Source organism: Diuraphis noxia, unplaced genomic scaffold (genome assembly GCF_037042655.1).
Source record: "Diuraphis noxia isolate RWA-SAM2 unplaced genomic scaffold, SU_Dnox_SAM2 contig0004, whole genome shotgun sequence".
In the NCBI taxonomy this organism is placed as follows: domain Eukaryota; kingdom Metazoa; phylum Arthropoda; class Insecta; order Hemiptera; family Aphididae; genus Diuraphis; species Diuraphis noxia.
In genome coordinates, this window is record NW_028301714.1 from 9,590,566 (window position 1) to 9,603,835 (window position 13,270).

At 32.6% G+C, this 13,270-nt stretch overlaps 6 protein-coding genes across 6 annotated transcripts; 3 read left to right on the top strand and 3 right to left on the bottom strand.

Annotated features, from left to right (window-relative positions):
* Positions 1-265: 265 nt before the first annotated feature.
* LOC107161720 (histone H2B-like) lies at positions 266-876 on the bottom strand. The gene has a single exon (XM_015508233.2). The coding sequence runs from the start codon at positions 739-741 to the stop codon at positions 361-363; it is 381 nt and encodes a 126-aa protein (XP_015363719.2). The 5' UTR covers positions 742-876; the 3' UTR covers positions 266-360.
* A 187-nt stretch (positions 877-1,063) lies between these two features.
* Positions 1,064-1,651, top strand: LOC149055683 (histone H2A-like). Its single transcript, XM_089226671.1, has one exon. The coding sequence runs from the start codon at positions 1,079-1,081 to the stop codon at positions 1,526-1,528; it is 450 nt and encodes a 149-aa protein (XP_089082797.1). The 5' UTR covers positions 1,064-1,078; the 3' UTR covers positions 1,529-1,651.
* Positions 1,652-4,762: 3,111 nt separating this feature from the next.
* On the bottom strand, positions 4,763-5,157 carry LOC107161715 (histone H4). Its single transcript, XM_015508227.2, has one exon. The coding sequence runs from the start codon at positions 5,106-5,108 to the stop codon at positions 4,797-4,799; it is 312 nt and encodes a 103-aa protein (XP_015363713.2). The 5' UTR covers positions 5,109-5,157; the 3' UTR covers positions 4,763-4,796.
* A 200-nt stretch (positions 5,158-5,357) lies between these two features.
* On the top strand, positions 5,358-5,859 carry LOC107161716 (histone H3). Its single transcript, XM_015508228.2, has one exon. The coding sequence runs from the start codon at positions 5,390-5,392 to the stop codon at positions 5,798-5,800; it is 411 nt and encodes a 136-aa protein (XP_015363714.2). The 5' UTR covers positions 5,358-5,389; the 3' UTR covers positions 5,801-5,859.
* A 3,127-nt stretch (positions 5,860-8,986) lies between these two features.
* Positions 8,987-9,574, bottom strand: LOC149055684 (histone H2A-like). The gene has a single exon (XM_089227363.1). It carries the CDS (start codon positions 9,557-9,559, stop codon positions 9,110-9,112), a length of 450 nt encoding a protein of 149 aa, XP_089083489.1. The 5' UTR covers positions 9,560-9,574; the 3' UTR covers positions 8,987-9,109.
* A 187-nt stretch (positions 9,575-9,761) lies between these two features.
* On the top strand, positions 9,762-10,372 carry LOC149055685 (histone H2B-like). The gene has a single exon (XM_089227364.1). It carries the CDS (start codon positions 9,897-9,899, stop codon positions 10,275-10,277), a length of 381 nt encoding a protein of 126 aa, XP_089083490.1. The 5' UTR covers positions 9,762-9,896; the 3' UTR covers positions 10,278-10,372.
* The last annotated feature ends 2,898 nt before the right edge of the window (positions 10,373-13,270 follow it).

A 13,270-nucleotide genomic window follows, 5' to 3' on the forward strand; every position in this document is an offset into this window, starting at 1 on the left:
GTAGTATACCTGACCACAGTTACATGAATTTATCAATCGCCTTGAAGATTCTGCTTAACAGGACAGGATTTAAATTCAACTATATTTTTAATTTCTCAGGCCAGTCTTCGTGACACGATTATTCGAAAATTAAAACTAGGTTTTAAATCCATCAATAAATATAATTAGCATTGCATCTGAGGTGTTATTTTGAAACGTATTCAACAGATAAATTCTTAAAAAACCACCAAGTAGTCGTAAGGTATTACGTTTTTACGAAACACCGTGACGGCCAGCTCAATATAATATTCTTTATACAACGATAATTGGTGGCCCTGAAAAGGGCCGTTTTATTTGTATATTAATCACGTCAAGTGGGTTTTATTTGGAGCTGGTGTACTTGGTCACAGCTTTGGTGCCTTCACTGACGGCGTGCTTGGCCAATTCACCGGGCAACAAGAGTCGGACGGCAGTTTGGATCTCCCGGCTGGTAATGGTCGAACGCTTGTTGTAGTGGGCAAGACGACTGGACTCGGCGGCGATGCGCTCGAACAGATCGTTGACGAAACTGTTCATGATGCTCATGGCTTTGGATGACACGCCGGTGTCGGGATGCACTTGCTTCAGCACCTTGTAGATGTAGATGGCGTACGATTCTCTCCTCTTGGGCTTGCGCTTCTTATCGGACTTGGCGATGTTTTTTTGTGCTTTTCCTGAAGACTTCTTCATCGCTTTGCCCGCCGATTTTCCTCCTGGAGCCATTCTTAGAGTTTGAATGATACTACAGTAGACGATTGGAACGCTGATGACTGAATGACGAAAAATCGACCGTACGGTAGTATATAAGACCAAACTAAAGTGATATGTCGTTTTTTTATTGGAGGAAATATTATAACTATGTCAAGTAAAAATAGGCCGTTGGTCGTTCCGTAATAATTGAAAATAATTGTTTCTCAACAGTTATATTTAACAGGAATGTCGAGCAAAAACAGCACATTTCAGTCACTTTTGTCTTTCAAAAGATGTTATTGTTGTTCGTCGTAGTGTTTTTATTTTGTCCAATCATGGGATTGCTTTTCAGATATTTACTATATAAGTCATGATTTCACTAATTTCAGCACCAGTTGCATTCAGTATCACGTTTAACCTACTAGACATCACTTCAGACAACATGAGCGGACGCGGTAAAGCAGGAAAAGCAAAAGGAGGCAAATCCAAAACCCGGTCGTCACGTGCCGGACTCCAGTTCCCGGTCGGGCGTATTCATCGTCTGTTGAGGAAAGGAAACTATGCCGAACGTGTCGGAGCCGGAGCACCGGTATACTTGGCCGCCGTCATGGAGTACTTGGCAGCTGAAGTTTTGGAGTTGGCCGGTAATGCCGCCCGTGACAACAAGAAGTCCCGTATCATCCCCAGACATTTGCAATTAGCAATTAGAAACGACGAGGAGTTGAACAAATTGTTGTCCGGTGTGACCATCGCTCAAGGTGGAGTGTTGCCCAACATCCAAGCCGTTCTCTTGCCCAAAAAGACCGAAAAAAAGGCTTAAGTGTATATTACCTATTATTCGTTCAGTTAAAACGGCCCTTTTCAGGGCCACCAATTTTAATAAATTGTTTTCCTGTGCATACAATAATGCAAAATAATAAAAAAAGAAATGTCCAATAGTAAAGTGCTATTTAATTATATAGCTATTGCTATTTATGCACACCATTACTGATCCGTTATTATCACATATTAGCGGCTATTGCCTATTTGTAAAATATTTATATTTATAATTAAAATTACACTTTGGCTATTACAAGAACAATTTAATATTATTGTTTTATATTACCATATAAATTGTATTATTTAGGTACAGTTTTATACATAATATTATATTATATAAGACAAGAATATATTTATTGTTTACTTATATTTTAGTTATGTGAATATTGTAAATACATACAATGTAGTTTCAGTAAGATATTGTAGGTAGCTATTGTGGCCTTTGCATGGGTGCATCCTAACATTGAATCAATGATTCTAAAAGCAATGCAAACTAATTCAAAACATCACAACTCGTCATAGGCCAACGCCTGACACAAGTATTTAGGAACTTTTCGACGTCATACAATTCAAGCAATGTAATTAAAACAAAATATTAACATTTTATTTTTACGCCATATTTAAAATTAATTTATATGAAAGATAGATAGTATTACTGCACTATCTTAATACGCTTGCCATTATATATTTTATTATGTACTGTCAATAATCAGTACAGTGATATCAATCGGAATTTATGATGATTATCGTATGTTTTCTATTCGTATTTTTTACGTCATCTACCTCCTATTAATAATTTCATTATTTGAACCAACAAGATTAGTTTAGACATTTTAATATGAGAATATTGGAATTCTCATTCATTAATTACAGATTAAAATATGGATTTTTGAATAAATTTGTTGTAGGTACTAAAACTCTATGGGGTTCATTTTTCATCACAGTGACAACTAATAAAACTATATTAGTATAATTATATGGAAACAAACCGAGCAGATACACATTTAAACGCATACAGTCGACACATCGTATGACGCTAAAAATATAAATCAGAACAACAGCGATAAGCCGACAAACAAAAACTACCAACTGGTAATCGCGTTGGTTTATTGTAAACTAAAATTAATTAAATTAATCTTTTGTGTTAGAAACGACGAATATCATGATGGTGATATGAAAAGAAAGGCATTAATAACTTTTGACACAAAGTTGTAAAAAAATATTCAAATTTTGTGGCCCTTATAAGAGCCTTTTTAAAATAATAATAATAATGATATTATTAATATTAATTTTCTTTTCACTTTTACTGCCCCAAAACATGATGACAGACACAAATAAAATAAAATAAAAACCCATATCATGGGTAGGATCAATACATTCCTCGCTCCACTCAGAATCTAAAAATATACGTCCTCTATGATTTCTTAAATCATACGCTTATTATTAGATATGAAATTTTTTTTTCATTAAATAAATGATATTATTAATATTAATTTTCATTGCTTTGCTTTGGAATGATAGCTTTGCCGTTAAATATACCAGGATTGCGCATCTACTAGTTGGTGGAACTTTGAAGATGGTTATGTTTTTTATTAGTTAATTCATATAAAGGGGTAGGGTTTGAGTTGTTTTTTGGCTGTAGGAAGAGTGTGCATTTTACCTAGAAGTCATATGATCATAATATTCATTGATGGTATTTTACAAATTAAATAAAAAATTTTGATATACTTTTAACTATTTACATATAAATAAATGAAACGTCAAAATGAATCATATTTAAAAAAGCGGGTAAGTCGTGTATGTCACTCTGCTGTACAATAGGTTACAAGTGATGGGTTACTGTAATGGATGAAATTAAACTTGAATCCAATGATATTATATCATTGTAAACGAAAAATGATTCTGAGCGGAAATGGTTTATCTGTCTAGAATATATTATAGATTATTAAAAATTTTCAAATCTTAGATTTAAAAAGAACAATTTTTATGTTGTCAAAATTCAAACTTTGATTGCTTATAAAAATAAATTGTGACTAATATTTCTTTTATTTTTCAACTGCTATTGTAAAAATATGTTAGGAGCCTTGTGTTTAATTTTCAAATCTTAGATTTAAAAAGAAAAACTCTTATGAATTTCTATATAAGATATTTGAACATTGCTGTAATTTTTACGTGTTTAGTCTAAATTCCAACTTTGAATTTGTTATAAATTATTAATGCATTATAATAGATCAATTAATTGCAATGAAATAAACATCATATCTACTTATATTTATTTACGTTCTTTCTGCTACCTATAAGTTATAACTCATACCTCTTACACAATTACAGTGAAAATTACACAGTAATTGAGAGATTGAGACTATGGTTATGTGTGAATATTATAACCTACCTATAACACCTATCAATCATAGAGTTTTATACCAAGTGATATTTACAATCAATTTTTATTCTACTAGGTAGGTATAATATCCCATCTTTTTGATTTTTTCCAGCTTATTGAGTCATAACCATGAAAGCATTTTCCAAGTCATTGTAGCAGCAGTTGAATATTATATTATTATTATGGCAAAGATTTATGATTACTGATGAGTGATGATCCTAATTGTTGTAAATTGTTCCATAACTGAAAATAGTAGTTTATTAATACTTATAGTTACTATAAGTTAGAATACTTTACAGATTTTGTTGTTATGTTGGAATAAATATTCAATGAACTCTATTTTTAATATCACAACACACTGAACCGTAGTATTTTTTAATAATTGATGCATAAGTACTAACTACTAAGTAGTATTGTACATAGTTTTATTTTTGTAATTGGACATTTTATATATATGCATTATTAAATTTATTCATATTCAAAATATTACTTATCAAAAAAAGAATTATTTCCAAATGCATTCAGTTTTAAATTTTATGTTTTGTAAACGTTCTTCATGCTATACAAAATCATACATAATTTTCAATTTACCATAAAATGACGTAATTGAATTTTAATCTTTAACAGGTGATAAAAGTAGAATCTGAATCACTTATATTACCTTATTTCTTATAAAATTACTGAATTGTAAAGTATTACCATAATAGCACTTCTAATATACGATGGTAAATAATATGTAAATTTGGTGTACAATATACAATATTTTTGAATATCGCACTATCCCGTTGTTTTAAAGTATTGCCATAGTGCATACATGTAACATGATTACAATATATGGTGGCCCTGAAAAGGGCCTTTTTAGAATTGAGTAGATTACGAGAGCAAGTTAACCTCCAAAACCGTAAAGAGTACGGCCTTGACGTTTCAAAGCGTAGACGACATCCATGGCGGTGACAGTCTTCCTCTTGGCATGTTCGGTGTATGTAACAGCATCACGGATTACGTTTTCCAGAAATACTTTCAATACACCACGAGTTTCCTCATATATCAAACCGGAGATACGTTTCACTCCTCCACGGCGTGCCAACCGACGAATTGCGGGCTTAGTGATTCCTTGGATGTTGTCACGTAACACTTTACGATGGCGTTTGGCGCCTCCTTTTCCAAGACCTTTTCCTCCTTTGCCTCGTCCTGTCATGTTCGAAAGTTTGAATGAGTTATTGTCAAACGAAGAGTTGCTGCCTCGGTGATCGAACGTTGAATGTTGCCAACACAACAGACGACGTCTGTTATATAGGTTTCATGGCTCGCGAGCAGCCAATTAAAATGCTCAACCGAGTTTCTCCCTCTCATGACCCAACCGACCAACGAGAGCGTCGGATACGGTTCCAATTTGTGTATAAATAACGGTGCTTGACACTATGATGAACCATACAACAATTATTCGCAGTCCGAACAAGTACAACTAAACCAATCATAATGGCACGTACTAAGCAAACCGCTCGCAAGTCAACCGGTGGAAAGGCACCTAGGAAGCAGTTGGCTACCAAAGCCGCACGTAAGAGCGCACCTGCCACTGGCGGAGTCAAGAAGCCACATCGTTACCGCCCGGGAACCGTCGCTCTCCGTGAAATCCGTCGGTACCAGAAGAGTACTGAGCTGTTGATCCGCAAATTGCCGTTCCAACGTTTGGTACGTGAGATCGCACAGGATTTTAAGACCGATCTCCGCTTCCAGAGTTCCGCCGTGATGGCTTTGCAGGAAGCTAGCGAAGCATACTTGGTAGGTCTTTTCGAAGACACAAACTTGTGTGCCATACACGCCAAACGTGTCACGATCATGCCAAAGGACATCCAATTGGCCCGTCGTATCCGCGGAGAACGTGCTTAAAATTGTTATTATTATTATTATTATTATTACCACCTTAAAAAGGCCCTTTTCAGGGCCACCACATTTCTTCTGTCACTTCTTGGTCATGCTTAATAGGCGTGTGGTATGTGTAGATTATCGGCAGCTGTTCAACTGTTGTTGAACTACGCAGGAGACAGGACACATATTTCTATAGTAAAACAGTGGTCTAGGTCTTCCATATTTGATATGAAAGCAAATCTCAACGTAACATTGAATCAGAAAAAATCTGTTTCATGTAAACTAGGGCTAGAGATTTAAAATGTACATGATACCTAGCATGTACTTAAATTTTTAAAATCTGTATCACTCTCACTAATTAGCAAATCATGAATGTTTACTAACCTCGTTAAATTTTAATGAAATAAAAAGTTGTTAATGGTTCCGTGCAAAACTAAAAATGTTTTTACCTATTACTCTAATAAAAAAAAAAATGAATGTTTTATCATGTTAAATTGAAAGGACGGATAATAATTAATTATCCATTTTTGCATTATTCAAATTGAATTTTTATTTACATTTTTTTTTAATGTATTGTAAACAAATTGCATCGTAAACATTTGCCGAAGAAAAAACCACATTCTAAAATATTTGTTCATAATAAATTATTGATGACCGATCACCGCACTAAAGAAATTAGGAAACCAATGAAAGATATTACATTTAATGAAAAAAAAATTTCATATCTAATAATAAGCGTGTGATTTAAGAAATCAAAGAGGACGTATATTTTTAGATTCTGAGTGGAGCGAGGAATGTATTGATCCTACCCATGATATGGGTTTTTATTTTATTTTATTTGTGTCTGTCATCATGTTTTGGGGCAGTAAAAGTGAAAAGAAAATTAATATTAATAATATCATTATTATTATTATTTTAAAAAGGCTCTTATAAGGGCCACAAAATTTGAATATTTTTTTACAACCATAGTCTCAATCTCTCAATTACTGTGTAATTTTCACTGTAATTGTGTAAGAGGTATGAGTTATAACTTATAGGTAGCAGAAAAAACGTAAATAAATATAAGTAGATATGATGTTTATTTCATTGCAATTAATTGATCTATTATAATGCATTAATAATTTATAACAAATTCAAAGTTGGAATTTAGACTAAACACGTAAAAATTACGGCAATGTTCAAATATCTTATATAGAAATTCATAAGAGTTTTTCTTTTTAAATCTAAGATTTGAAAATTAAACACAAGGCTCCTAACATATTTTTACAATAGCAGTTGAAAAATAAAAGAAATATTAGTCACAATTTATTTTTATAAGCAATCAAAGTTTGAATTTTGACAACATAAAAATTGTTCTTTTTAAATCTAAGATTTGAAAATTTTTAATAATCTATAATATATTCTAGACAGATAAACCATTTCCGCTCAGAATCATTTTTCGTTTACAATGATATAATATCATTGGATTCAAGTTTAATTTCATCCATTACAGTAACCCATCACTTGTAACCTATTGTACAGCAGAGTGACATACACGACTTACCCGCTTTTTTAAATATGATTCATTTTGACGTTTCATTTATTTATATGTAAATAGTTAAAAGTATATCAAAATTTTTTATTTAATTTGTAAAATACCATCAATGAATATTATGATCATATGACTTCTAGGTAAAATGCACACTCTTCCTACAGCCAAAAAACAACTCAAACCCTACCCCTTTATATGAATTAACTAATAAAAAACATAACCATCTTCAAAGTTCCACCAACTAGTAGATGCGCAATCCTGGTATATTTAACGGCAAAGCTATCATTCCAAAGCAAAGCAATGAAAATTAATATTAATAATATCATTTATTTAATGAAAAAAAAATTTCATATCTAATAATAAGCGTATGATTTAAGAAATCATAGAGGACGTATATTTTTAGATTCTGAGTGGAGCGAGGAATGTATTGATCCTACCCATGATATGGGTTTTTATTTTATTTTATTTGTGTCTGTCATCATGTTTTGGGGCAGTAAAAGTGAAAAGAAAATTAATATTAATAATATCATTATTATTATTATTTTAAAAAGGCTCTTATAAGGGCCACAAAATTTGAATATTTTTTTACAACTTTGTGTCAAAAGTTATTAATGCCTTTCTTTTCATATCACCATCATGATATTCGTCGTTTCTAACACAAAAGATTAATTTAATTAATTTTAGTTTACAATAAACCAACGCGATTACCAGTTGGTAGTTTTTGTTTGTCGGCTTATCGCTGTTGTTCTGATTTATATTTTTAGCGTCATACGATGTGTCGACTGTATGCGTTTAAATGTGTATCTGCTCGGTTTGTTTCCATATAATTATACTAATATAGTTTTATTAGTTGTCACTGTGATGAAAAATGAACCCCATAGAGTTTTAGTACCTACAACAAATTTATTCAAAAATCCATATTTTAATCTGTAATTAATGAATGAGAATTCCAATATTCTCATATTAAAATGTCTAAACTAATCTTGTTGGTTCAAATAATGAAATTATTAATAGGAGGTAGATGACGTAAAAAATACGAATAGAAAACATACGATAATCATCATAAATTCCGATTGATATCACTGTACTGATTATTGACAGTACATAATAAAATATATAATGGCAAGCGTATTAAGATAGTGCAGTAATACTATCTATCTTTCATATAAATTAATTTTAAATATGGCGTAAAAATAAAATGTTAATATTTTGTTTTAATTACATTGCTTGAATTGTATGACGTCGAAAAGTTCCTAAATACTTGTGTCAGGCGTTGGCCTATGACGAGTTGTGATGTTTTGAATTAGTTTGCATTGCTTTTAGAATCATTGATTCAATGTTAGGATGCACCCATGCAAAGGCCACAATAGCTACCTACAATATCTTACTGAAACTACATTGTATGTATTTACAATATTCACATAACTAAAATATAAGTAAACAATAAATATATTCTTGTCTTATATAATATAATATTATGTATAAAACTGTACCTAAATAATACAATTTATATGGTAATATAAAACAATAATATTAAATTGTTCTTGTAATAGCCAAAGTGTAATTTTAATTATAAATATAAATATTTTACAAATAGGCAATAGCCGCTAATATGTGATAATAACGGATCAGTAATGGTGTGCATAAATAGCAATAGCTATATAATTAAATAGCACTTTACTATTGGACATTTCTTTTTTTATTATTTTGCATTATTGTATGCACAGGAAAACAATTTATTAAAATTGGTGGCCCTGAAAAGGGCCGTTTTAACTGAACGAATAATAGGTAATATACACTTAAGCCTTTTTTTCGGTCTTTTTGGGCAAGAGAACGGCTTGGATGTTGGGCAACACTCCACCTTGAGCGATGGTCACACCGGACAACAATTTGTTCAACTCCTCGTCGTTTCTAATTGCTAATTGCAAATGTCTGGGGATGATACGGGACTTCTTGTTGTCACGGGCGGCATTACCGGCCAACTCCAAAACTTCAGCTGCCAAGTACTCCATGACGGCGGCCAAGTATACCGGTGCTCCGGCTCCGACACGTTCGGCATAGTTTCCTTTCCTCAACAGACGATGAATACGCCCGACCGGGAACTGGAGTCCGGCACGTGACGACCGGGTTTTGGATTTGCCTCCTTTTGCTTTTCCTGCTTTACCGCGTCCGCTCATGTTGTCTGAAGTGATGTCTAGTAGGTTAAACGTGATACTGAATGCAACTGGTGCTGAAATTAGTGAAATCATGACTTATATAGTAAATATCTGAAAAGCAATCCCATGATTGGACAAAATAAAAACACTACGACGAACAACAATAACATCTTTTGAAAGACAAAAGTGACTGAAATGTGCTGTTTTTGCTCGACATTCCTGTTAAATATAACTGTTGAGAAACAATTATTTTCAATTATTACGGAACGACCAACGGCCTATTTTTACTTGACATAGTTATAATATTTCCTCCAATAAAAAAACGACATATCACTTTAGTTTGGTCTTATATACTACCGTACGGTCGATTTTTCGTCATTCAGTCATCAGCGTTCCAATCGTCTACTGTAGTATCATTCAAACTCTAAGAATGGCTCCAGGAGGAAAATCGGCGGGCAAAGCGATGAAGAAGTCTTCAGGAAAAGCACAAAAAAACATCGCCAAGTCCGATAAGAAGCGCAAGCCCAAGAGGAGAGAATCGTACGCCATCTACATCTACAAGGTGCTGAAGCAAGTGCATCCCGACACCGGCGTGTCATCCAAAGCCATGAGCATCATGAACAGTTTCGTCAACGATCTGTTCGAGCGCATCGCCGCCGAGTCCAGTCGTCTTGCCCACTACAACAAGCGTTCGACCATTACCAGCCGGGAGATCCAAACTGCCGTCCGACTCTTGTTGCCCGGTGAATTGGCCAAGCACGCCGTCAGTGAAGGCACCAAAGCTGTGACCAAGTACACCAGCTCCAAATAAAACCCACTTGACGTGATTAATATACAAATAAAACGGCCCTTTTCAGGGCCACCAATTATCGTTGTATAAAGAATATTATATTGAGCTGGCCGTCACGGTGTTTCGTAAAAACGTAATACCTTACGACTACTTGGTGGTTTTTTAAGAATTTATCTGTTGAATACGTTTCAAAATAACACCTCAGATGCAATGCTAATTATATTTATTGATGGATTTAAAACCTAGTTTTAATTTTCGAATAATCGTGTCACGAAGACTGGCCTGAGAAATTAAAAATATAGTTGAATTTAAATCCTGTCCTGTTAAGCAGAATCTTCAAGGCGATTGATAAATTCATGTAACTGTGGTCAGGTATACTACATAGAGGTAAACCATATACTATACCGCGGCATACGACCGTATTGTAATCACAACAATATTAATAATTACTAATACGATGTATTTATAAACATACAAATCAGCACGATTCTCAAGAACATAATTATTGCCATAAATAAGTTATTAGTTTATTACTAGGGCTCGGGTGTTGTTGAATTCGCAATTTTTTTTAAATAAATGTGTAGTAATTTATTATTATAATACCACCGAATTATATTATATTAGTGTGGATTAACTCTTTTAAATAATTACCTACTTTTAATTTAAAAACTATACACAGATATTTTTCCTCACTGTGGTCTCAGTACCTTTGAAGCTCTAAACAAAGTAACTTACACTAAAGTATCCCGACTTACGATCCGGTACAAACCATTTATTTGGAATTTTTAATTGACAAATTTAGCTGATAAACTTTTGAAAAATTGGAATGTATTGTTCAGTAGATAACTAAACAATCAATAGTGGATGTTTAAATAGACAATCTGAATAATATATAGAAAAAAAGTAGGCTTGCCGATTTGTATATTTTTATACTAGCTAATTGTGGCATAGCATAATACTATAATATGTGATTATATATTTGTATTTTTCTTATCACCAGCTATAATTAACTAGAACGACCCAACTTTAATACTGTTTTTCAATATGACTGTTATGGCCTTACAAATTATACCCAGATTCGAGTACTAATTTTTACAAACTACTAATGCAAATATAAATAGTAAACTAGATTTATTACCATCTGCAGATGTTTACTGAATTTGTTTCTAATTTGCACCATAATGAGTAGGTACATAATATTTTATATTAATATGCACCTATATTGGCTCTATTATATAAAAATTTCGATTTTTGTCAAACATCGAGCGTCGTCACAGCTTTACCATGGTAGCCATGCTTACGTTAAACAGTAGTCATTACCTACATGATTACTTAGTATGACATTTATTATTATTTTTATGTAAATAATACACTGACTAAATAATTATCATTTAAATTATAATAATATTATATAGATATGTTTTTATATATTACATAATATTATTTTCATATAATTATATATCTTATAGATAGGTGATAGGTATAGTCCACTACCAAATCGTGAACTTACTGTTGAAAGAATATAATCAATTTACATTTTGGTACAAATTAAAATTCATATGTTTTACTTTTTTTTTTTTTTTACAGTAATCAAACAAAATTAAAGTTCGGAATTTAACTAAGACCCATCTGCCGGAGAACAACTGCACTAGATAACAGCATGAATATTTAATTTTTTAACGTATTCCTTTTTATTTTGAAACTCAACTTTTCACCGCCCTGTTGCTCATCAAATGGTTTTGCCACACTAGAAACGGCGGTTTCATGATGATCTACATGGTCATGCCGATTTTGGTTTATCCACATCTGTAGTAGGTTGTAGACATTCCAAATGATAATAATTTCTATCGTACCTGTAGCAGTTCAATAAGCACGTCATCTTTTTTGGACACATACTAGTTGCGGACGAAATTATTCAGGTCAATATTGTTACATAACAATTGCGGACACGAGTTTCGTTATCGTAGTACTAGTTGCGTACAGAGTTTTTTTTCTCAAATTAGGTGAGTTGCGGACACAAATATTTCCTTTCACCACTTTTTCAGGACTTAGGCCAAGCTACCAAAAAGTTGGTAGGTGGGGACGTGGGGTTAAAAATATTTGTGTCTTGTAAAAGAGCAATCGCTATTATTAAAATGTTGTTAAATTATTTAATGTTTTAATTTTGTAGCAAAAATTGTTTATAAAATACTTATAGATTATCGTCATTATTTATCGTCATAGTATTTATAGATCTTTTGGTAAAAAAATTTTTGAAACAGCCTGTATATATGATATTCTACTGATTTCACCACGTGAATATTGCAAAATTTGATTGCTAATAAATGTCTCTTTTTCAACAGTTATTTTTGCTCGTTTTAAATTTCGCACTGCAGAACAATTCATTTTCGTATAGCTACTAGTCTGTACTTCATTTAGGGCCTCGATCAATTGATATATATTAGGATGACTTAATAATAATAATAGGTAATTTGTCCGCAATTAGTATCTTATATTTGTGTCCGCAATTCGTATGTTACCTTTTTAGATTTCGTCCGCAACTCGCATGTTTTTACGGTTTATGTCCGCAATTCGGAAACACCGTCTTTTTTGTATACAACAAATTCAATGCGAGCATTTTTATTTGAAATGTGAAACGTCTAGTCGCTGAACACTGTTGTACACTTGTTCTGACAAAACCATTGATACCCTCCAGCTAGCCATTTATCCATAGGTCCTTAATTAGTCACCAAACACGAAAGATACAACAAAACATCACAATCGCCTGCACACTGATACAACAGTTTTACTTTACCGGATTGGTTTCGTGCCTCAATCAAACAGAAGACGATGGATTACTTTGTTCAGTGTTTTTAGATTTTGAGCTGAGCGAGGAATGTATTGGTTTTACAATGATGTTTATTTCTTTTTCATTTTCTTTTTCTTTTTTATTCTGTAAAAACTTTTTCTCCCTATAAACTTGCTTAAAATTATCAAGTGTATCAAGTGTATCAAGTGTATCCAGTGTATCAAGT